This window comes from Bufo bufo, chromosome 6, assembly GCF_905171765.1.
Source record: "Bufo bufo chromosome 6, aBufBuf1.1, whole genome shotgun sequence".
NCBI classification, from domain to species: Eukaryota; Metazoa; Chordata; class Amphibia; order Anura; family Bufonidae; genus Bufo; species Bufo bufo.
In genome coordinates, this window is record NC_053394.1 from 211,554,047 (window position 1) to 211,580,593 (window position 26,547).

General features: G+C 40.4%; 1 protein-coding gene across 1 annotated transcript in view; it reads right to left on the reverse strand.

The window, feature by feature from the left end:
* The window catches only part of KCNMA1 (potassium calcium-activated channel subfamily M alpha 1), a 736,200-nt gene that overhangs the window by 213,182 nt on the left and 496,471 nt on the right, over window positions 1-26,547 (reverse strand). Inside the window, exons 17-18 of the mRNA XM_040439127.1 lie at window positions 7,359-7,445; window positions 6,090-6,166 (exon numbers count right to left, since the gene is read on the reverse strand). Coding sequence (XP_040295061.1) covers window positions 6,090-6,166; window positions 7,359-7,445 — 164 coding nt within the window. The remainder of the gene's footprint in view (window positions 1-6,089; window positions 6,167-7,358; window positions 7,446-26,547) is intronic.

Genomic DNA, 26,547 nt, shown 5'->3' on the forward strand with positions numbered 1-26,547 from the left:
TTTGAAAGCTGGACTCTCCGTTTATTTTCAAGTTTCTGATATGTAAGGATGGTTGAAGGGTTTCCTACATGAGATGGAATAATAAGATAATATTCTTATGAAACAGGGCACAAGGCATTTTTAATATGGAATTAGTTCTCTGATTTAGAAAACAAATTTTCAAATCGAGAGGAATGGAGAGCATCTTCAAGAATGTCAGCCTCTTTTCCTGGAGGGCTGGAGTTTGTCTACACACCACATGGACAGCCATTGTTTGTAATGGTCATTGTGTAATATCTCAACACCACTATGGTTATATTGCATGGAAACTGAACAGTTTCTGAAAGGTTTCTCCTGAAGTTACAGTTAATCATTGGGGCCAAGCTTATTTTCAGGGAACGCTTCTTTATACAATAAAACAAACAAAATAAAGGATTGCCCAATGCAGACAGCCCATTTAAATTCTGCACTGTTCTATCTTCCTTTCCTGTAATTTCAATTAGGAGCTTTTATTATTGTTATTATTATTACTACTGATTTATTTACCTAAAATGAGAAACATAATGCAAAATCTATAAATCAACGTTTCTTATGCAATAAACATGATATATGACATATACTTACAATAAATCAGGCTACCTCAAGAGATAAAGACGTAGTCAATCACAGGCCAGGATAAATGGTAAAATATGTAAACATTGCAGAAGCTCAGCTACTCTTTAGTGATAAGTTAGGGCTGACACAAACATAGTGTGAATGTACAATGATTCAATGAATACACAGCAATATATTAAAGTATATACATTGATTCATTAGTGTTTTTGGCAAACAGATGTACTGCATCTCACTGTATTTATTTGACTTCTGCAAAGTAGCCATTATAAATCACAAATAAATGGGGAAAAGACAAAGACACTGAATTTACATGTATACAGTGAAAACATTTACAGATCAGTAATGGAATGATGGGACACTACGTCATCATAATACAACCCATACATCACAAGCTCAACACATACATGTATCGACACAAAAACAAGATTATTTTTCACAAAAGGGCTTTGTTTTTCACTACAAAAATACAGCAGTGCATCTGGTAAAGGAATGTGCAGGTAACATGGAAACATGAATACAATACTCTGCCATTTCCACCTACATATAGCACAACCTTTAAGCCAGCATGACATGCCCATTCTTTTGCACTTTACTTGCATTATTTTACAGTTTTAGGGAATGGCACGTTTTTACTAGTTGATCATGTATACTATACTACTTAATATGTAACTAAGAGAAAGGGAAAAAAAATATCGTTCAGTCCTGCCAAGCCCACTTATTCCTATTCTGACCCAGTTAAGTCAAATTTTATGCTTCAGATGAAGATCTGAGCAATTAACACAAGCTGGTTGTTTGGGACATTCTGCCCGACAACCCATAAAACTTAGAAAGTGAAGTGTATCACTAGAAACCAGGGTGTCAGACTGATCAGTCAAATTGTGAAAGAGCAATAACTGGGGAATTGTGGGAGAATGGTTTGGCAGCTTATCAAACCAGGATGCCCTGATTCTCAGGCTGCAGAATTAACCAGAACCCCTTAAATTAACACCAATAACACTAACTGTACCTGAAGCCCATGCAACATACAAATTAATAATATAGGGGAACTAAACAGAAAGTAACAATGCATGGGACTGTTTACATGCACTTCTATGAGCCATGAGGACATTGTGTGAGGAATGCACACAATTCTACCTGACATTACATTATTATAATCATCTATATTTCAAAATATGAATAGCAATATAAAGAAATAATAATAAAAAATGTGTCTTTCTGCTTGTAGTTAATTATGCAAACCCTGTAGTCTATATGCATGGATTTTATAAGAGTTCAGTCTAGATAGGACTCTCAATCATAGCTGAAGGAACCTGATGCAGGAGATATCCCATTATGTAACTGCCACTGAATGTCATTTGAGAAGGTTGTAACTGAACTAAGTTGAATTAGATTTAACCACATTTATGGATTTGGTCAAAATAGGGACAATAGAGTTCACTACATATGATATACAATCCAAATTAACTATATGGTATTTTTGCCTAATTAAGAAGTGGCTTAGCAACAGATTTCATATAGCATTTCCATGAATTTCCCAATTCTGGTGTAAACTGCTGTATTTTCTACACAGTCACATTGCACAATAGGATTAGATGTGGAGGTTCATGCACAGGACCTTGGTGATGTAACACATATACTTAAACCTGTCTCTGCTGATGTAAGGGCCCATTAAGACCCTACAGCAGAAAACGGGTTAACGTGGGTCACTAATCAACTACAGAAAACTCTATTTGTACTCACAATACATAACTAATAAGAGATTTATCCAAGGCAGCAAATAAAGTGAATAGTGTGGGAACATGTAGATAGAGAGAAAAAAAGACAGTAATTATTAGCATTTACATTGACTTGTCCCTTCCTTTACCTCCATCGTAAACTAAGATAAAGTATCCTCTAGATGTGATGTAAATTCTGTAATTATTTAGCACCAATAGTTTATATGTTTTCTAGGGCTAAGGGTGCAATGGAGGAGTTAGGGTACGGCCATACAGTTAGGTTTCCTGATGGAGTTTTGAAAGCCAAAACCAGTAGTGAATTAAAGAGGTTCTCCGGGATTTTAATATTGATGATCTATTCTCAGTGCCTGGTGTTGGACCCCCGCCGATTAGCTGTATGAAGGGAAGGCGTGCGCAGTGCACATGTGCAGTCTCCCTTCCTGCTTTGCCATAGACATAGCAGCAGCGAGCAGGAAGAGAGAAAGGAGACGGCACTCACACACTGTGCACCTGTGAGCGCCTTCCCTTCATACAGCTGAGGGGGTGTCTGGTGTCGGACCCCTGCTGATCTGATATTGATGAGTGGAGACCAGCGAAGTTTTGGAAAATTTGACTCGGCTGATTCGGTAGATTTTACAAAAAAATTTGCTTTGTGACAAATTTCTTCGTCACAAAGTGCATTTTTTTGTAAGTAGTGGGTGCAATGATAGGGAGCTGCCATAGCGCCACACCCCATCATTGTACCCCTCAAATGGCGCGTTCATATATGATTGTATCTGATTGCCATCTGAGAGTAAAATGAACAGAAAAAAAATATTAAATCATACTTACTGCCTTGCTCGTGACGGGCTGTCCCCTGAGAGCTTCAATCAAGATGGCAGCAGCCGGCCCATCGCGAGCAAATGGAATAGGTAAGTATGATTTTTTATTTTATTTTTTCTTACACTATTTCATGTTAAATCGATTCACTACCACAAAGCATGAGGAAATTTGGCTTTGCAGCTAATCAAATTTATCCTGAAATTTGGATCGAATTCCACTTCGTTGGATTCGATTTACTCAACTCTATTGATGACCTATATTAAAATCCCTTTAAAATAAGAGAAGTCATATAAGAACTTTATACTTTCCTTTTATGATCCGTTCCTAATTTTGGCTTCCAAAACTACATCAGGAAACCAGACTGAGTGTCAGAACCCTCAGGGTATTCCTAAAACAAAAGTCAGGAATAAACTGTTTGGTTAAAGGTGCCCTAACACCTTCAATTGCTGTCAGCCGAATGATCATTCAGCCAACAGCTATCTCTCCAGACTGCTCCATACATGCTTGGTTCGCCAATGGGGAGAGAGGAGAAATCCTCTGGCTGGCAGAAGCTTATGTCCTAGGTGAACGAGAGGATCAGGATAGAAATTCAACATGCCCAATCCTTCAGATGATGTCAAGGGAGAGTCAGCAGCTCTCTATACACATTAGATTGTTGGCAAGCCATACCAAAAATGGCAGGGCTACCCAGCAACACCCTAATTCATATAGGGGCCTTAAGACTTTCTTAACACATAGGTTTTTTTTTATACTGTATTTTTTTATTTTGTAAAAAATACCACAAACTACATGTGTTTTTGTACTAATTTTTTATTCAGATATATTTTAACAAGCTTTTTTCAGCCATTTTTCAAGTCATATAGAGATGTCCATGAGAAAACACCTGAAGAAAATGCTATGGACCCAAAAAGGCACTGAAAGTGAAAAAAAACACTATAAACAAAAAAGTATTGTTTGTGGTTTCTTTTACATATCATTATCGGATTTCAGGACACATCTTACTGGAACTTTTTTTTGAAAAAAAAAAAGCTGGAAATAACCATCATGTGTGAATCATTCTCAAAGAAGACCAAACATGTGTCCTATTAGTAAATACTTGTCTGTAAATAGACAATTAAGTATTACCACTACCCATATCAATAGGGCCCCTACACTCACTGTTCAATCAGTGTTGACAAAAGCTGCTTGGGAAACGCCCCAATAACATGGTAAATGGTAACACCCTTTGTGAATTTATTTGTATATTTCCAGGAGGAATAAGAAAGATAAGAAAAAGAAGTATTTACTAAAAGGAATCCCAGGAAAGATAATGGTTCTTCCTCCTCTGCCGTGGCATGTTTTTGCACTTCTTTTAAGTCTATATCTCCTCTATAATTTCCATTATGTTGGCATTTAAAAATACTACTACTGCTATAAAATTAAATGTCCACCATTTAACACCATTTTTTGTTTTGCTCTAGTAAATTTCCTTCATTTTTATAAGTATCAGGGCTTACTTTTCCTAATATAAAACTTTAAATTCCTAATTTCCCTTTCATTACCTAGTCTATTGCAAACTGCCACTAAGGGACCTTAGGAACTTATGGCACACAGTTTTATTGCTGAGATCACTGTATAAATCCATCTATAGCAAGATCCCATTAGAAGCTGCATGCAGCCAGAATTTTAGTGTTCAACTTTACCTGCATGCAGGGAGCTCTACTGTGTATCAGAAATGATGCTCCAATTCTTATATATGTTATGAATTATGCAAGTACGGAGACAAAACAGGTTACTAACCATATGTGACTTTCATAAATCTTTAGCATATTTTCAAGAATTTGGTAGTAGACTATGCTGCAACTTCCCTATTAATTTGACTAACTAATATTAATAATTATGTTTGATATCATAATCACATACTCACACTAGAAAGATAGATAGATAGACAGACAAGCAGATAGAGGTGGATAGATAATAGATAGAGAGATAGATAGACAGATACATATATATATATATATATATATATATATATATGAAATAGATAGATAGATAATAGATAGATAGATAGATAGATAGATAGATAGATATCAAATTATTCCACTAAGTTTACCTTGCAATATGTTTCTCTCATGAGCGATTGTATTCATGAATTAGGCCTCCTGCACACGAACGTGGTGTTCCATTTTCGTATTGCGGACCGCATATGCGGATCTGCAATAAATGGACACCGTTCCGTGTGCATTCCGCATCACGGATGCGTACCCATTCGCTTGAAATTTCCGCAAATCCGGAAATGCGGAACAGAACCCTACAAAAGCACTACGGTGTGCTTCTGTGAGGTTCTGTACTTGCGTTCCGTACTTGCGTTCCGCAAAAAGATAGAACTTGCTCTATCTTTTTGCAGAACGGGCGGATCAGCTCGGCGGCCGCACAAACGTTCTCTGTGCATTAGGGACCACAAATTGCGATTCCCAATGCACGGAATGGAACATATACGTTCGTGTGCAGGAGGCCTTAATGTGGGGAAATATATATATCCATTTGGACCAGAATTTTCATTTTTAAAGTTCTAAATATGCTGTGCCATATCATACAGCTGGACACACTGGGGTCCTATTACTAAAGAGTAGCGTTTCACATAACCAATTTATTAAGAGGTACAGGCCTCCCCTGTTAAATTTTCTGTTGTCCACATGTCAGAAACTGGCATTTACTTTAGATAGGAACTGGAGTAGATTTCAGTCATAATTTATGTCGTCTGGCATAAGCTATAGTAAATGTGTCGGACTGTGGTGGCCCTTTCCGCTGAGACTGGCAGAAAACACAAAGATGTTTGTGCAAAATGCCCTTTTCACCAAAAGTTGAGAATTATTATGCCAAAAACCTGGTATTAATCCTTGGTAAATGATCCCCACTAACTTCTGAATTAAGAGCCTAAACATTTAATATTAAATTTGGACATGAAATATTACTCACGTCGCTTGCATGCACACTTCTTTATCCTTTTGGGGTCTGTGATGTCATCATGACAAGCCTTGCAATAGAAAAATGCACTGTGGAAAAATAACAGATTATTAGGATGGGAATATGCTATTTAATGAATAGACGTTGACTTAGACACTATGACAGGTGCAGTCAAGGTACAAATATCTATTAGTAAAGTAATGAAAAGGGTTGAAACCGTGCTGCTTAAGATTCAGCCGAACTCTGCACAGGTGAAAGAATTAGGGTACTAGCCTCCCTCCTCCTCTCTCAAGGGGTTCGATCCTCCTCTGATCGCCTCCTCTGTAGGATTAAATGACCGGCATATAGTGAAGTACAATCTTAGTTGTTGATAAAAAAGGTTTTATTCTACTCACAGACAATGGTAGATAACAGGCATGTCACAGTTGTCGCCCCTGAGGAAGCCAGAGAGCGAAACCCGGGTCGGGCAGGAGTTTGAATTGATTTTACTGTGACATGCCTGTTATCTACCATTGTCTGTGAGTAGAATAAAACCTTTTTTATCAACAACTAAGAGGGTACTTCACTATATGCCGGTCATTTAATCCTACAGAGGAGGCGATCAGAGGAGGATCGAACCCCTTGAGAGAGGAGGACGGAGTCTAGTACCCTAATTCTTTCACCTGTGCAGCGGTCGGCTGAATCTTAAGCAGCGCGGTTTCAACAATTTTCATTGCATGACTCCCGAGTGTGAATTACCCACCACACCATATCGGAACCAGCTGCGCAAGTAATTGTCCGTGGTCTGGGTCACAGGACTGACATTTCTATTTTCTTTATTTCATCTATTAGTAAAGTGAATACAATTTTACTCACCATATTTTAAGTTATTTCATTAAAACTTCAGTAATTTACTTAAAATAAATTTTCTAATTTTGTTTAAAATAAATTGTCGAATTTTCTTAAACTACTAAATTCACATTATGTTGCATATTATTATTTTCCACCTAAATTACAACCAAATTATGTAAAAAAGGAGTAAATAAAATAACTAAATTCCCAAGATCACTGGTAAATCAGATGACATATTGTTCACAGTTACATTTGTCTCCTGCTACCATGCAATTGATTTGGATACCAGGAAACATTATTTCCACAGGCTGGTGCAGGGAAGAATGGCGATCTGTCACACAGAAGGTTTATGAAGTATGAGGCAAAATTATTGTAGTTAAAATTTCTAACTCTGAACAACGTCACTGAGATTAGTATGAAGAAAAAAAAAATACATTAGTAATGTACTACCGTTTAACTTCCTTGGCATCACTTGCTATGAAGAATCCAAGGGTGCCTTCTTTAATCTTCACGTGGTTTCCTGGATTGATAATAATCCTGATGACAAATAAAAAAGAAGTGAAACATACTTCTGAACTTCACTAAAGTTCATTATATATCCGGCCAGCAAACATACCCATTATCCCCTCCGGCTATGGCCCTTTACATACATAATTGACTAGTAAAATATGAGAGTAATCAGCCAATTAACTATGGAACTAACTTTGAGGGTAGAAAAAAAGCAGGGCTATTATTCTCAATATCCAGGGCAAAAACCTTAACTATAAACTGTAAAATTAATGACAAAGAAATGGCAACAGTGTATTACTCAAATTTTCATAATGAACATTTGTTCCACTAATGGACTCATTGATGGAGCCATTGTCCCTGTAATTCCAGGGACCAAATATGAGCATAGAGTCTTATAAGAAATAATGATTTTGCACTTTATTTTTAGATATGAACAGGGTTTTAAAAACGGTATTCAAACTTGACTACAATCAGCAGACAATGATAAAAACTTTTTCTATGCAACAGCAATTCAATATGGATGGATCTGCTGAGGGAGGGGTTAATGGTGCATTTAATAATGTGTTAATACATGAAAACAAGAGCAGTAGTGAAAGCTGCATTTGGAGATAAGCCGTATTCTCTCACTGCATTTGTCTACATGTCTATAAGGTAATATTTGTTGTCTTATATGTATTCATGGTCTTGGAATAAAAATTGGCTGCATTGGTTTGAGTAAATAAAAAGTAACCATTTTGAAATGTTTCAGGGAGGCTAAATGTGGAATCTAGCAATATAATTGTTAAAACAATGTGTATTTAAAAAGGTGTTTTCTAATCTTTCAAAAATATGTACATATCTTTTAAATGTAGTATGCTTTATCTCCTACGAATGTATTGTCTGTAGCTAAGGTGCTGCTGTAAGCCAGTTTCAATTGCAGTCACATGGCCAGTTTTTATCTCCTGCTTGTGTGACTAATACTCTGAACATGTGGGTATCTCCCCTCTACCCTTGTGCATATATTGTACTCTTTTCTTCCTGCTATGTATCTAATTTCCATGCTTGCTCCCCCCTTCTTGCCATTCTCTGGAGGGAGTAGGAACTGCATTCTTAACATTGGTAATTTCACTCACAGCAGACTCTAGCAGCATGAAAACAAGTGTTCTGCACAGACAGTAAAATGAAAAATAACTACTTCTGAGCTATGCTGGTAAAATCTGCTGATTATACAGATACGTGTGTGTACTTTTCTGTATTTTCTATAAACTCATGATAACCCCTTTAATTTATCATCTACACTTACAGTATATCTGCACTAATATCTAAAACAAAAGGTGATTATTTAGCTACCTGAAGGTGACACTATACAGTAAGCTTTGTTCTCATTGGAAATTAGCTATTTTCCACACCTAAATCTTTCTATCAATCTACTTAGATACTAACTTTAAGAAGTGATATACTGTATAATGTGCAAAGAAGAGGTTAAGTTGCTGGGTCCCAATTAGAGATGAGCGAATAAAAAAAATATAGATTTTGCCGCTCCACCAAATTTTTTGAAAAAAATTAGGTTCGATCCAAATTTATTTGTGGCAAATCACGTTACAAAACAGCTATTTCCTGGCTCCAGAGAGCCTTTATAGCATTGTAGAACACTGTGCCTTGCAGTAACACGCATAGGGAGTCTGCTGTGGTAGTGAAACAATACTGTGAGTCAGTATGACATGCAGATGACAGGCGTCGCTCTTAGAATCACTGCACACTTCACTTATTTAGGCAGCTACGGGGCCAAAATAAACCAGATAACTCAAGTGTGAACTCAACCTTACAGGTCAATGTTAGCGTCAAGAAGAAGCGCACTCCTTTTATACCATCAGCAGCTGATTCCACATTGATGTCTACAGAACCTGTTCTATTAAACGCTTATACAAGTAGAGCCCCCGACGACAGAATGGAGAGGGTGTCAGCAGTAAGTTTGTGATGACGTCACTGATTATTTTGCCCTTCCTCTGATCTGTCAGAACAATAACCCCCCCCCCCCCAAAAAAAATGGATCCTGTCTGTGAAGCATCTGCCTTCACTCAGCATTTGGTCAGTAATCCATCAGTATTGCTAAAACCAAAAAAACAGGAGTGGATCCAAAACAGAGATGACACGTGAATGGAATATTTGCATGTATTCTGTGTTTTGTACCCACTCCTGCTTTTGACTACCAAATCATAAGCCAAATCTGATGCAAAATACGGACCATGTCATGCAGGCCTTACAGTTGTTAAAAAGACAGAATCCGTTGTGCGTCTCATTTTTTCCTTCCTTCTGACAGATCAGAAGAAGTGTCAAATAAATTATGGTGTCAGCCAGGCCGAAAGGCAAAGTCATGAAGTCATAAAGTGGGGAGTCATGAAGTGGGGAGGGTGGGAACAGCATGAAAAGTCCACAGAGTGGCCCTATGACATAGTGGTGAGGTGGAAGCAGCATAAAGGAGACTGCAGAGTGGCCCAATGGCAGAGTCTGGAGGTGGCAGCAGCATCAGGAGGAGGTCAAAGGGTGGCACAATGACAGTGTGGAGGTGGCAGCAGCATCAGGAGGCCACAGAGTGGCACAATGATAGAGTGTGGAGGTGACGGCAGAAGAAGCATCAGGAGGAGGCCACAGGGTGGCGCATTGACAGTGTGGAGGTGGCAGCAACAACATCAGGTGGACACAGAGTGGCACAATGACAGAGTGTGGAGGTGGTGGCAGCATCAGGAGGAGGTCACAGGGTGGCACAATGACAGAGTGTGGAGGTGGCAGCAGCAGCATCAGTATGAGGAGACCACAGAGTGGCACAATGACAGAGTGTGGAGGTGGCAGCAGCAGCATCTGGAGGAGGCCACAGGGTGGCAAAATGACAGTGTGGTGGTGGCAGCAGCATTAGTATAAAGAGACCACAGAGTGGCAAAATGACAGAGTGTGGAGGTGGCAGCAGCAGTAACATCAGGAGGAGGTCACAGGGTGGCACAATGACAGAGTGTAGAGGTGGCAGCAGCATCAGGAGGCCACAGAATGGCAAGGTGACATAGTGTGGAGATGGCGACCGCATCAGGAGACCACAGAGTGGTAAGGTGACATAGTGTGGAGGTGGAAGCAGCATCAGGAGACCACAGAGTGGCAAGGTGACAGAGTGGGGAGATGGGTGGCAATACCAGTACCAGCTGAAGATGGTGGGTGAAAGAAGGAGCACTTGGCATCAGATGTGTGGCATCAGGCAGGTGGCAGCATCAGAATAATAGCTGAGTCAGGTAGCCAGAAGAAACTGGTCATCTGCTCACCAGCGACTCTAGACTTAAGTTGCTGCTAATGGAGTTGGAACTGCTCCTACCCCCCCACCTTGCCACAGCATCCATAACAGAGGAACGTGAGCGCAGAGGGCCCACCCAGTCAGACCTGCGAGAGGATGGATAATGGCGCAGATAGGCAGCGGCCAACTGACTACATAGGATGTCTCTATAGTAGTTCAGTTTGTCCTCCCTCTCAGCGGGTGTAAAAAAGGCCCTCATATTGGACCGGTAGCGAGGGTCCAACAAGGTGGAGAGCCAGACGTCATATCTCTGCCGAATTGTGACAATTCGGCTGTCACTACCCAAGCAAATGAGCATGCAGTGGACCCTTTTGCGCAAGTGACTCAGAGGGTTTCCCTGCCTCCATTTCCACAGCATACTGCCACGGATTGTCTGGGTCCTCTGCCTCATCTTCCTCATCACCCTGTAGCTCCTCTGGCTGCTCCTGTCACCTGTCTAGAAAACCATTTAATTACACATTGCTTGTGCTCCAATGTCCTCCTCCTCCAGTTCAGACCCTACAAGGCTCATTTGGTCGTGAGATCTAGGCTCCACGTCTCCAGTCCCCTGACCAGCCAGATATTCCAGCAACTGTTCCAGTGGAATGAGGTTGTTCTTCCCGTAGTCCTAGCGAATGACAAATAACGTGGCCTACTCAAAGGGCCTAGTGTCACGCATGAGCTGCCACTGACTGACATCGAAGATACACTGGGGAGTACTCCTGTCCACTTGGATCATCAATAAATTTTTTATGGTCTTTCTCGTATAGTCGGTCCAACATATAGAGGGTGAAATTCCAACGGGTGGAAACGTCACATATCAGCCTATGTTAGGGGATGCCGTTCTGCCGCTGCAGTTCAAGAAGGGTGTGCTTTGCGGTGAACGAGTGGTTGAAGTGCATGCAAAGTTTCCTGGCCATTTTTAGGATGTCTTGCAGATGAGTGGAAGACTTTAGGAACCACTTGACAACCAGATTGAACATTTGTGCCATGCAGGGCGCATGGCTCAGCCCTCCTTGACGCAGCTCCGACACCATGTTTTTCCTGTTGTCGGTCACCATGGTTCTGATTTTGAGTTGTCGTGGAGAAAGCCAGGATTTAATTTCTTGATGAAGGACATGGAGCAGTTCCTCACCTGTGTGACTCAGTTCGCCCAGGCAAACCAGGTGCAGAACAGCGTGACGCCGCCGTGCTCTGCATATGTGGTATGCTAGAGGGGCACTGTGAATTGTCCCTGCAGTGGAGGCTGAGGATACGGATATTGTCGCAGGACCAACGGTGTGAGCACAAAGAGGTGGAAGCGGCGTCACCTGGCCAAGTTGCTGGTGTAGCTGAGCAGCAACCCTATTCACCCAGTGGGCCGTAAAGGACATGTATTATCCCTGACCGTATTTACAGCTCCACACGTCGGCGCTGCCATGCACAGGCTCAAGGACTGGCCAACCTTCTGCTCTACATACATATGCAGGACTGGTACTGCCTTTTTGGCAAAGAAATTATGGCTTGGAATACTCCACCTCGGCTTGGCAAGAGCCGTCAGTCCTCTGGAAGGTGCAGAGTCCACCACTTAGAAAGGGAGGGACTGCAGCTCCAGCAACTTGGCCAGGAGCACATTCAGCTTCTGCGCCGTTGTATTAGTGCGCACATACTGTTGTTTCTTGGCAATCGCTTCGGTGATTGATTGTTGACAGAATGACTGACAAGGAGTAGGAGGAGCAGGAGCATCAGGACCAGAAGATGATGGGAAGGACAGACAGCTCCCTTCGGCTGAGATGACGGAGCCTTGACTGCCTGAAATCAGGTGCGTGTCACTGGGTGATGCAACGGTTGCTACTGCAGGCTGGACCATCACAGCCACGGTTCTCCCAGGCCACTTTATGGTGACGCTGCATATGTTGACACAGGGCCGTGGTGCCAACATTGGCACCCTGGCCATGCTTTACCTTATGCCCAGAGATTCAACAAATGGCCATGTTCACCTCCTTCGGAGGCTGAACAAAAAACTGCCACACCGCCGAGTAGGTGATTTTACCCCCAACACTGCTGCTTCCGTGAACCCCTGCATCACTACTTTCCGGGCAGGTAGGCTTCTGCAAAGCGGGTGGTCCACTCCGGGCACGTTTTTCTGCTGACCTCCCACTGCTGCAACCCTGCTGACTCCCGGCCACAATATCCACTTGCTGGCTCCGCCTCTGCCTCACGGGCAAGCTGCCACCCTCTTCTCCCGATGATGATGAAGCCCCTAATTCACCCGGCTCCCAAGTGCAATCAGCTACATCATCATCATCGATTACTGTCTGCACTTCACTCATGTCCTCCTCAACGGTCTCTGGGTCAGGAGCCTGACCGTTCGCAACACCAGCTCCCATGCCACTCTCCTCATCACTACTTGCCCGCCTACCGGAGGAAGCGGCGGATATCTCCTCCACATATTGGCTGGCCAGTAGCTGCTGACTGTCCTCTAGTAGCTCGTCCTCGCTGTATAGTGGTGCTGAGCCCACAGCATATAATACTTTTCTGGCTGAGGGAACAGAAAAGGACAGAGGAAGATTGAGGACAGGTGAGGGCACAGGCCCTGCTCCTGGGCCATGCCAATTAAGGGTTGTGTCTGATGAACCCACCTACTCTTAGCTGGGGGTGTCTGATGTCACTTGGGACGAAGTGGATGACCGAGTCAACCGTTCAAGAACTGCTGGGTTGCTGATCAAGACACGACTGCTAGATGACAACGGGAGCTCAGGCCTCTCGCTGCGACTCCTGCTGCCACACCCCCTTACACTGATGCAACCTGTGCCTGTGACATAATCATTTAGGTCTCTGCCATTCCCCTGTGCAGGGCCTGGCACTTTTCTGTCTGACATACTGTTAGATCAAATTAACAAATAAAAAGGAAATTAAAACACCCCAAAAAAGTCAGTAATTTTCTCACTTCACTACACAACGGCTAATAAGCCCTTTTTTTCCCCACTAATATACGCCAAAAAGGGCTTTAGAACATATAACTGCACCGCTGAATGGCAAATAGGTCCTTATTTTTTCCCACTTATACATGCCACAAAAGGCTTTAGAACATATAACTGCACCGCTGAACGGCAAATAATATATATTTTTTTCCCACTAATACACACGAAAAAGGGCTTTAGAACATATAATTGCACAGCTGAACAGAAAAAAATGTTTTTGTGCTACTAATAAACACCAAAAGGGGCTTTAGAACATATAAATTGTAATGCTCCAACGGGTGTGGACTCGCTGTGCCACTTACCGGTTTGGCTTTGGGCCAAACTTGGGAGCGGAGTCTAAGTGTTCCCCTGGTTTTCATCCTTTATCCCGCTCCAAGATGCAGAAGCTGGTCTTAGCTGCAGGGGAGGCACCAGGTCGCTACCGCAAGAGTGGTCCCTGTTAAGTGGCAGCTGTCCGAGCAGGCCAGAATGCCCCAGTGCAAGCACTGAGGATACAGGCAGGTGGAGCGAGCTGTCACTGGATGGAAGGAGCGCAGCAGCAGAGTCAGATGAAGCAGAGCTGAGTTAGTGATTTAGCAGGCTGGAGCTGTTAGAACAGCAGAGCTGAATAGCTCAGGTGCAGCAGGTGTAACAAGCTGAACAGCAGACAAAGGCGTGGTCGACAATCTGAATCATACACTTGAGGGCAGTGAGGTACAGGAGGATCAGGCAGAGATGAGGTCAGGTTACAGGCTAAGGTCCTAAGCAGGATAACAACACGGGAACAACAAGCTGGAACCTTTGCTGTAGAAAACTACAATATTGCTCAGGCATCACAGGAAGGGGGAAGCACCCATATAAAGGTGGTGCCTGGCCGGGATTGGAGAGAAGGCGGAATCAGGGCCGTCCACAAACCCTTAAAGAAATAGGACGCGTGCGGCTCCTACAAGGTACAACTGAAGCTGTCGCTGCCCGCGACAGTGCAGGAAAGCGGGTCCGGAGCCTGCAGCGAAGAAGAGGAGCCTTGTGTGCAGTTCGACTGAGGTACATAGCAGGATGCACTGCATGCTGGCGGCTGCCAGCTGACATTGTTACATAAATGCACCGCTAAACGGTAAATAGGCCCCTATTTTTTCCACTTATGCACGCCACAAAAGGCTTTAGAACATATAACTGCACTGCTGAACGGCAAGTAATATATATATTTTTTTGCCACTAATACACGGCAAAAAGGGCTTTAGAACATAACTGCACAGTTGAACGGCAAATAATATATATTTTTTTGCCAATAATACACACCAAAATGGGCTGAAATTTTCTCACTTCACCACACAACGGCTAATAAGCCCTTTTTTCCCACTAATACAAGCCAAAAAATGTTTTATAACATATAACTGCACAAGGGAAAATAAGACGTAGAAATATTTCATTGTAATAAACATTGCACCCCAATAACAAGAATGGTTTTCTGGAATTACAGAGCTGTATAATGGCAATTTGGATCCTCAGTCAGTGCAGCAAGGTGTAATATGATTGTTCCTATTACCAAGGCTGTAAACCCTCTTACTGAACGCTGTTCTGCTTCAATACTGTGGAATGATTTCTCCATATCCTTTCCCAGAACTTCTATACAGCAAAATAAAAGTTTTAAAGTCTTTTCTATCACTGTACCTAGCCCCTGCTGACGTCTCTCACTGCACTAAGTACATTGGAAAATGGCTGAATCCAAGATGGCTGAGGATTTTGGCATGGCATTGTGGGTGATCCCTCATTCCCAGAGTTCCTTGCTCCATGTCCTAACACGTGCAGCAGCCATTTTAGGAACAAATGTGATTCGTTACCACGAAGCGTGAGGAAATTCAGATTCAGTGGAAATCGAATTTTTCCTGAAATTCGGATCGAATTCCACTTCGTCAACTTCGATTCGCTCATCTCTAGTCCCAATACAAAATCTGTAATAGGACCTACAACTATTATTAGTCTCCTCATATTGATCAGAGGTCCAGTTTGGGCCACTGAAGACTCCAAACCTAAGGTGTAAACACAACCTCTACACTTCCTACAGTTGTGCTCCTGGCACAAAGGTTAGATTAGCAATAATTCATAACTTGTATTAATGTGTTTTTGCTATTTTAAAACGATGGACTGATAAACACTATAACAAAATAAATGTATAATAACATAAGTATAACCTGGTTCCATAACAGTTCACTGCTGCCCTGTTTTCATAGCACACCAGAATTTGCTCATTTAAACCAGATATAAAGAAATAATAATATCCTCACACTCAAACAAAATCATTAGCAGAAAAATTCACCATGCTTTCAGAAATAAATGGACTTTTGTGCCAGTTGGAATTTACATTTAACCTCCTTTTTTAACAGAGTATAGAATTAATACAGTATATGATACTGTTGACTGATGTGCCATCAATTAATTATGTATAAAAATGTTATGCTAAATAGGCACAAACAATCACACATACGGAACTCCTGCCTGTTAAACCGAAAAGGGAAATGGTACAGGACAGCTAGCAACTCATTCTGATTACTCAGAATTCGTCTTAATATAAATTGCCTAGACTTACATAACATTGTATTAGCGATCTAACAACCCTGATTTTCTGACCTACTGTAAACAAATCTTTTTAGATACCGATGTTTGGATTGGGTCCCTTGGCAAGCTGCCTTATGAATTATAAGGATACTCTGTTGTACAATATAGAGGCTTATCTACGAACTATGCACATTTCAATACCATTCGTGCATACAATCCACAGTGTGCATAAATTTCATGCCATTCATTTCCATAAGGGAAAAATAGTTTTGCAATGTATATCCTCCTGTCTACAACGCTAAGCTACACCAAACAAGGTGATGTCTGTTTGAATGTCACATCTATATGACAAAAAGCTATAAGAGATACTGGCAAATGATAATGGCTATTCTCATTTCTTGAAGTTTGATAGATCTATTAAGTCCAAAGGGAGAACTAGCAATTTAAATCATAGTTCATGTCTAACGATAAATAGGCCTGACAATTTTCCACTGAGACAAGGTAATCCTTGAGATGCTCATTAAGATGGTAAAGGACAATTTACAGAGTACCAACACTATCTGAACAATGCATAGGTTTCATTTTCATCTTGTAAGCAACAAGCAACGGTCACATCTTTAGTCCTCTGGATCATTGTCTTATCTTTACTCCTCTGAATAATGGTCATGCCGTAAGACTGACACATAAGTCAGACACTTATACTACATTAACAGTTTGAAAACTGTCTCTGTATTAAATAAAAGATATGTGTACATAAAGTAATGGAAGCTGCCACTCCAATCATTGTTAATTCAAATTGTATGATATACTGTATGCATGAAAGGGGCTTTTCCATAAGAATATGTATCACCTATTCACAGGACAGTTGATAAATGTATGATCACTAGGGGTCTGACTGATAGGACCACCAGCAACCCCAAAAATGTATGATTGCTGAAAGTCCGACTGCTGGGAACCCCAGCATTCTAGAGAACAGAGGTCCTAAAGTCCCCTGTCTGAATGGAGCTCCATGTGTCCACTGCTCCATTCACCTCTATGAGACTGATGGAGTAGAGTGGTAACATAGAGTTGAATGGAGCGGTCATCATGCATGCACTTTTCTGATCCATCCTTTTCATACAGGAGACTTGAGGAACTCTGTTCTCTAGATCTCTGGGGTTCCCAGCAGTCAGACCCCCAGCTATTAACATTTATCACTTACCCCTGCATAGGTGATAAATGTTCTTTAGGGTAAAATCCCTTTAATTAAAACAAAATTCTAATGCTAAAACTAGGAATAGCGTATATGTTTTTACATTTTGTTTGCATATCCTTCCTTGACAAAGTTTTAATCCTGTAAACAGTGGTTTATATTCTGGATAATTCTCTAATACAATCCAAATAAGTAAAAGGGAGAAAGGAGGGGAGGGCAGCATGGAAAAATCTTTTCATATTTCATGCAATGTGAGCAAACCGAAAATAAAACATTGATGTTATGATCTAGTTATTCTGTACCATTGTCCCCATGCAGTAAAGGCAGGTGTATAATGTTATAGGCAACCAATGCCATACATTTACACATACTGTGCTTGCAACCCATTTACAGCCCAATGTTTGAAAAAATAAAAGTGAAAAGAGCAATGAAGGATTTTTTTGGGTTAGCCCTGTTCCATGCCAGCTAACAAAAGGCATTTTATAACAATCCAATATACATATTTAACTTTTTGCAACTCAACAAACCAAACAGCACATGATATGCATGCACATTAATTAACATGCTTTAGCAAACCAATGTTGCAACACTATTGCATTCTGAAAGCAGGGCACCATTTCTAGTGTTGAGAGGTTATTCATTCGGAGAACTAAATAGGTGCGTTTGGATAAATAGATTAGTATTTTAGTCAGTTTTCTGAGCTAGGCTTATTTCATTCAAACTATGTGACTAAGCATTCGTTTATAATCAAATAGATGTCGCCCAGTTTAGCTCTATACTTAAAATGAACAATAATGGTTATTATATACACTATATCCTGCATTCTGAACCAGAGGGTCCATGTCCTGTCCCAAAAGGTACTTGTCTGTCCTCTGGTGTGCTTTTGAAGTATAGAACAGTGTTTGACCATAGTGTTAGGGGTAGATTGATATCAATTATTTAAGTACAGTTGTGTTCAAAATTATTCAACCCCCAATGGCGTAAAGGGTTTTAGGGAATTTAGTGTACATTTGTAATTGTGTTCAGAATGAAATCTTACAAGGACTTTTTAAAGAACCAAATGCAACTAAAATGACATCAATTGTTTTTGTAATACAGTATTAAATGTTTTTTTTGTGATTTCTTCATTGACACAATTATTCAACCCCTTAAAGACTACCACTCTTAAGAACAGAGGTTCATTCAAGTGTTTTCGGTATTGAAAACACCTGTGGATGTCAAGGAGCAGCAATCAAGCATAATAAGCACCAATTAGGCAGATTTAAAAGGACTGTGATACTCAGCTCCTTCTAGACATTTACTGGTGTGTTTACAAACATGGTGAAGTCAAGAGAATGGTCCAGGAAGACAAGAGAAGAGGTGATTTCTCTTCACAGGAAGGGCAATGGCTATAAAAAGATTGCAAAGATGTTAAACATACCAAGAGACACCATAGGAAGCATCATTCGCAAATTCAAGGCAAAAGGCACTGTTGAAACGCTACCTGGTTGTGGCAGAAAGAAGATGCTGACTTCGACTGCTGTGCGCTACCTGAAGCGCAAAGCGGAGGAAAGTCCCAGTGTGACTGCTGAGGAACTGAAAAAAGATTTGTCAGATGTGGGTACTGAAGTTTCAGCTCAGACAATAAGGCGCACCCTGCGTAATGAAGGCCTCCATGCCAGAACTCCCAGGCGCACCCCCTTGCTGTCTCCAAAGAATAATAAGAGTCAACTGCAGTATGCCAAAAGTCATGTGGACAAACCACAAAGGTTTTGGGATAGTGTTCTGTGGACTGATGAAACAAAATTAGAACTGTTTGGGCCCATGGATCAACGCTATGTTTGGAGGAGGAAGAACAAGGCCTATGAAGAAAAGAACACCTTGCCTACTGTGAAGCATGGCGGGGGGTCAATCATGCTTTGGGGCTGTTTTGCTTCTACAGGTACAGGGAAGCTTCAGCGTGTGCAAGGTACCATGAATTCTCTTCAGTACCAGGAGATATTGGATGAAAATGTGATGCAGTCCATCACAAACCTGAGGCTTGGGAGACTATGGACCTTTCAACAGGACAATGATCCCAAGCATACCTCCAAGTCCACTAGAGCATGGTTGCAGAATAAAGGCTGGAACATTTTGAAGTGGCCATCGCAGTCACCAGACTTAAATCCGATTGAGAACCTCTGGTGGGACCTAAAGAAAGCAGTTGCAGCGCGCAAGCCTAAGAATGTGAAGCTATGCTTCACGTTTAAAAGCTGTTATAACTGGAAAAGGATGTTGTACTAAGTACTAAGATTGAATGTCACTTGGGGGTTGAATAAAACTCATAACGATGTGAGCACAGAAAAGACATTTGTGGTTATTTCATTATAAATGTTATGTTATATTTGTCTGACTTACAAGTGCCTCTTTGATTTAATTGTAAACAAGATGACTGAAATGATCAAAATCAATGTCAAACTGGCCAAAACACTCAATTTCAGTGGGGGTTGAATAATTTTGAACACAACTGTAGGTGTACTTGACATAGAAATATTGAGAAACACTGCACGTGACCAAATTTTTTTGGCAACCTGAACACCAGAATCATGGATGTTGATTGAACACAATATTAATACCATTTGCATCAATATGACACACTCTGCTCATCTGACTTACTACTAAAGAAATTCACAATGCTGCGGTACTGTCATCCCGAAACAGAAAACCGCTTTCCTTAAAGTGTTACCCTAGATTTATGATGGAAAGTAAATCATGAAAAACACCTATCTTAGAGATCTTTTGGCAGAGGTCAAACATTTTTTTCACTTGCATCTGACAAACCCAAAGTCATCGATCAAGCCTTAGGAAACTACTAGGGGGCATTATAGATACTGAGGTCACTATAGTGAGCATTATAATTACTTGGGTCACTACAGGAGGCATTATAAATACTGGCGGCACTGTGAAGGGCTTTTTTTTTTTTTACTACTGGTGGGCTTCATTACTGCTGGGAGCAATCTGTGAACTTTTTCCACTGCTGGAGGCCCTATGAAGGTCTATTTTACTACTGAGGGACTATATGGGTCTTTATCACTATTGCACTATGAGGAGCTTTATTACTACTGGAGGCACTATTATGGGTATTACTACTATGGGGGGGGGGGTCACTATGGACAATATGGGGTATTATAATTACCAAGGGTACTATGAGTGCATTATTATTATTATTATGATTATTATTTGACACAATATGGAAGGCACTATTACTAACAGAAGCACCCATGGGAGCATTATAAATTTCAGGGGCACTGTTACTAATGAAAACACTCTGGGAGAGAATTATTAATATTGGTGGGACTTTTGGTAGCACTATTATTATGAGGGTACTAGCTGTATGGCACTATTATTTATGCAGTATAGTATTTGGGGGCACTGGGAAGCACAATGGGCACAATATTGGGGATAGTAGCAAGATAACAATGTTAGGACTCCAGGAGGGGGAGGATGATGGAAAAATATAAATGAAGAACCTAAGATGTCTGTGTGGCATACTCTGCAGATAAAGCAAAAATAAGTCATCATGGCAGTCTGGAATGAATGCAGAAGATGAGGAAAGGGAAGATGTGTAATCAAAGAGGATGTCGCTGGATGTAACATGTATGTGCTGTAGTGCTGTATTCTCCTGTATATTTAGTAGCATTGAATGTATTGACCATCCAAATATGTCTTTAGTGTTAGAGATTAGCTGTAGGAGGGTTGGTTGGATTGAAAATTTTCCACATATGCATCGGATTCTCTTTAGGTGGGACAACAACAGAGGTATGAGGTTTTTTTTAAAAACATGTGACAAGTCCTCTTTAAAATATGTTTAGTTGTTTTGTGTAGTTTAATAAATTTGCATTAACCTCTGCATTTCTAGAGAGGATTTTTCATATTGATCTTGTTGAATGTTTATATGAATAGAAAGTTTTTGCTTTATGGGTTTCACTTACTTTCAGAATGCAAGAAAACATCACTGGTCTTTAATTATATAATGTTAAAAAATTTGCAATGTTTAACTGTTTGAAATTGTAGTAGTCAAAAGGCACATGCTGTACCAAGCACATGGCTTTCCTGCATATTTGAAACCTCACCATTAGCCAACAGTTTTGGGTTTTCTTGGCACTCCATGTAAACAAATCATGCATTCACAATTAAAGCTTCTTAAAGACAACAAGACTGGCCATAATGCAACTCCCTATGTTGCAATAACTTCTCTGCAGTTACCAAACTTGCAGGAAGTTTCTTGAGGAGAATCCCAAACCACACCCATAGGAAAGGACAAACAGATGTCAGATGAATGTCAATAAAACACTGCACACAGACAAGACAAACCACCGAGTAGGGCAGGAGAACAGCCCACTCTTCAAGTTAACACCAAGCTGATGTCAAACAGTTTAAGTTTAGGAAACAGGCTAAATAATGAGAAGATGGAAACACTTTGGATAGCAAGCCTTAAGAAAGGAACTGATAAGAAAAATAAGATTTTTTCCATATGATCCAGAATTACTGTTATCTGGCAACATTTGTCATGCTGCTATGAAGTGTGGCTAATACACCTTTTCCTTTCAAGAGAAGATAGCTGCTAAAGTGGTTTTCTAGAAGTGCCCTTTTGTCTGAAGAGTGGCAGAAAGTAATAGCTACTGGATACTGGGGACTAGCTATACCACTACTATATTATGAACTAATAAAGACAAAACCAAACACATTACTACTTGGTCATCTGGGAAAGGACAGTATTTAATGGCGTCTACAGGGACTAGACATACTTAGGGACTGCTCACCGCACAATTTAATCAACAAAATGTATGTGTGACACTTAGATACCATATTGGCACATGAATTTAAGGAGCCAATTGGTTACCAATGACAGGCAATAACAGCACAGACTTTTCAAAAACTCTAACAGAACTAAATCCCCAGGGCAGCTCAGAGAATATAACATTGGTATTATATAAAATAAGAATAGTTTCAGCTGGTTGCATCTCCAAGGGCTAGGCAGTAAAACTCAATATACAACTTGGTCACCAGGAACAGCAAAAGGACTATATTTCTGGTTAAGCATGAAATGACCAAAGTATACACAAGTTGTGAAAATCATTGTTTGGTAGCACAATCTATATGTGGATATTAGTGTTAAAGGGAATCTGTCACCTAATATCTTCATATAAATCAATCTCAAACGGTGGATGTGCTCTTGTCAGCACATCTTTATGCTCTTGTTCCCAGCTTGATCCATTCCCCTAATTCAGAGAAATCAGCCTTTTAATAATATGCAAATTAGCCCCTTGGTGCAAAAGGGCATTGCCCTTGCACCCAGAAGCTCCACACATTCTCTTTCAAGTCGTGCCCCCACCACTTTGAATGACAGGCCTTGGCCCTGAAGTCTTGCACCAGCAGATCTGGAGATCACTGGGCAGATGAAATCTGACTGCGCATCTGCCCAGCGATCTCAAGTCCTATACTGCACATGCACTGAACGCACTGATGTTAGACTACAGGGCCAGGCATGAGTATGTCTTCACTGCCTGGCCCTTTCAGTCACAGTGGTGGACTTGCAGCCTGGAAGAGAATCAGCGAAGCCTCTGGGTGCAACGACATGCAACGGCAACACCCTAGTTTAAGGTAATCTACAGTGACTGTATTTGTGAGCTATCCTCTCCCTTAGGGTCCTCAGCTGTGTCATGTGACAAGCAGTCTGACTTTCTAAATAACACATTCTCTTATGTGTGGACAGGAAGCTAGTTTCTCTATGAATTGCTAAGTAAGCCTCAATGTCAGTCTCATAGGAATGAATATAGAAGTGACTTCCTGCCCTGTATCAGTTGGAGATCAGAAAGTTAGTTACATGACACAGCTGAGGATCAGAAGGGTGGTTATAACTCAAAAATACAGTCATTGGTGACAAGATTACATTCACTACAGTTTACATCATGAACCTTTCTAACAGGTCAGAGAATCAAATTTTCTGTGGGAGTGCTACTTTAATGTTTTGTGTTTTAGTTGCAGTCAACATTAGCAAGCAAAGCTACCTTTTTCCATTTATACATGATAGGAGCTCTGCATAGAAAAATATGTTCTGTTTATGAGTAAAGAGCTGTATGTACCTCACGTACTTTATTACCAATTATGCTGTACAATGAACAAATGTCTTTCTTTCTAATCACTGTTAATTTTCTGACATTTCATTACCTGACTATGAGAAAGCTGAACCTTGATTTGCAAACAGAAATTGATGAAACGTAAGGTCTCTTTACACTGCCCGAAGTTGGGGCAGATTATCGCTAACGAGCCTTTCTACAAATACTTGTTAGCGATAATATGCCTGTGTAATTGTACCACTGATCGAGCAAGTCATTGTCAGTTTAGGAACGCTTCCTTCCAAACAATTGCCTGCTCATTTGAGCAGTATAAAGGAGCCTTTATTTTACAACAGGCACCAAAGTTAGAAAATGATCTATTGACTTATGTGGGAACGTTGTGGGCATGCTAAGTGACATGCATGGGTCATTGTAGAGTAAATGGAAAGAAACAGAACTTCCCCTTTCAGCTATTGTCAATGCTAGGATCTTGTATTACTTGTCTCCAACTTAAAGGAGATGTCTGTTTAACTTCGATAAAATATACTACAAGTTATTACTATTGGAATATAAACCTTGAAAGAAGTGTGCTTAAAGGAGTAGTCTCATCTCGCCATTACTAAAGCGATATGAGACTGTCCCAACCATCAGGTGGCCGGAAAACAAAGCAGCATCCTAGGTACTTGTTGTTTTAGTGGCAGTGCCTGGAGGCTACAGAAACAGCATAGTACAGCAAGCAATGCTATTTCCCTAACTCGGAAACAACATACCTTGCTTTGCTACACTGTTTATGTAGCTTCCATGCACTGCAATAGGACTTACTGTAACAGTGAGCACCTAGGACGCTCTAGTTTGGCGGCCACCTGATGGTCAGGGCTTATTTTCTTCTCGCCCTGGTAACACTGAGATGAGACAACCCATTTAATGTAAAAAGTTGGTTGAACCAATAGGTCATTTTCTTATCATAGGAAATGTATGTAAAAAGCAAGAAGACATCTGCTTGTCCTACAATCTTTCTTTATTCAGTATCCTATATAGTACACTCAAAAAGTATATTTTGGCTTTAAAAAAAGCCCTTTTCAAGCAATTATTTTTGTAAATCCAAACTGTTGTCTTGAGTACACTGTAAGGCAGACTGAGTAAAGAAGACACTGAAGGACTGTTGCTGTTTATCTGGATTCTACTGAACTGGTAAGAACTCACTGGTTTGGACCAGTGGTTTCTACTGAGACTGCATATGGCAATCTCTGAATCTCTACCATTTATTCAATTTTGCATTTGTTTTAAAGAAAATGTGTAATCAGAAAATGACCCAATATTTTATTCAGGTTTCTCTGTTAAACATATATTTTAAAAATTCTATAATGCTGAGGTTTTCACACTGACCTTTAAGCCTAATCATATGCTAACACTCTTCTGTGGAATCACTTTTTAGTAGTCATCTCATCTCACTGGATTTACCTTTAACAGTTTATCCTATACTTCCCCTCCCTGCACAATGACCTCTGTGCAGTTCACAATGCATGCCTAGAAAATTCTCACACTGACGTCAATGAACATCTCATGTGTATTATTGTTCCATATAGTTCATATGGATGCTATAAAGCATATCTCAAAATGCTGCTTATCATAGTTCAGGTAAGATGTCTTCCCCATGATCATGTACAAGAAATAGAATTAAAAAATTATCTATCAGAAAATAAAATCATAAAGGGATAAAAGGATTATGTTTCACTATCTTCTTTAATTAGTTAAAAAAAAAAGATTATAAATTCCCTTTCAGAATATGCCTTTCAACAGTTTTTGTGTTGGTTGTATTGAACTTCAAAACAAAACCCCAAAACTTGGACTTGAACATACCCTGGACCATACATGTTTTTTTTTTGTTTTGTTTTTGTATTGAACTTGATAACTGAAATATGAGCGTAGGATACTGTGGGTAGGGTTTTTCACATATAACATTTTGATAAATTTTTTGAACAGTTTTTGAAGCTAAAACTAGAAGTGGATTTAAAAAAACAAGAGAGAGATCTAAAATCATATATAATGCCCTCTTGTTACTATTCACCCCTTGCTTTGGCTTTGAAAGCGGCATACAAAAAAAACTGCATCACAATTGTGTGAAAGCACTATTAGAACCATCTCGTTATTGTATAGTACAGGAAAAAAACTAGAACATCCTATACTATCAAAGCTAAATTTACTTGTGTATTGCTTATGTTATACAGTATGTCAGTTTGCTCAGACAAAAGCCATGGAGAGGTATGCAAACCCTTCGAAAACAGGAGGTTAGGGCAAAAGTGTAGTTAGTAAACTCAATCTATCCTTATATCATAAATTAAACAAATGGTATCGTTTGCAGGAACAAACCATACTTAATAACTTGATATGCTGCATTCATAACTAACAGGATAATATTAAATACTACAAACAACATGTGGAGTGTTATCAGAAGAGGGGGCTTCTTTACTAGGGCTAAAAGGGGTCATCTCGGATTAGAATAAAAGTATCTGCCTTTTCTCCAGAAACAGTCTAACCACCCTTGTCCAAGCAAAGCCTGGATTTTTCTGGCAACGTTCAAGGAGAAAAAGCCAGAGCCTTCTTTTTTAATCAAGGAAACCCCTTTAATAGTCTACCATAATCTGTGATATAGTGAAAATGAACAAATTGTGATGTACAAATGGCACATTTGACTGAAGACTGAGACACTGGGGAGAGATGGGGGAGCAGTGTGAAACACATACAGAATGACAAAGACATACACAAAACATAGCCACAGAAACACACAGTGCCACCTGGGGGAACAGAGACCTGAAAATGATAATTTCCATTATTCACTGACAACAGAAGCCTTTAACCCCCTATATGCCAGTGACAATTAGTGACCTAGCCTGCTGGCAGTGAAGGGATTAACCAGATTCCTGCAAAGAAGTTAAAGCGACAGTGGGAGGTCAGAAATACACTGAGACTTGGTAGCAGGAGAGTACATTTAAGTTTAGTGATATTTGTCTTATCTTAATGAATGTACATATGTATCTTTGTAAAATACATATATACGTGCAGCATT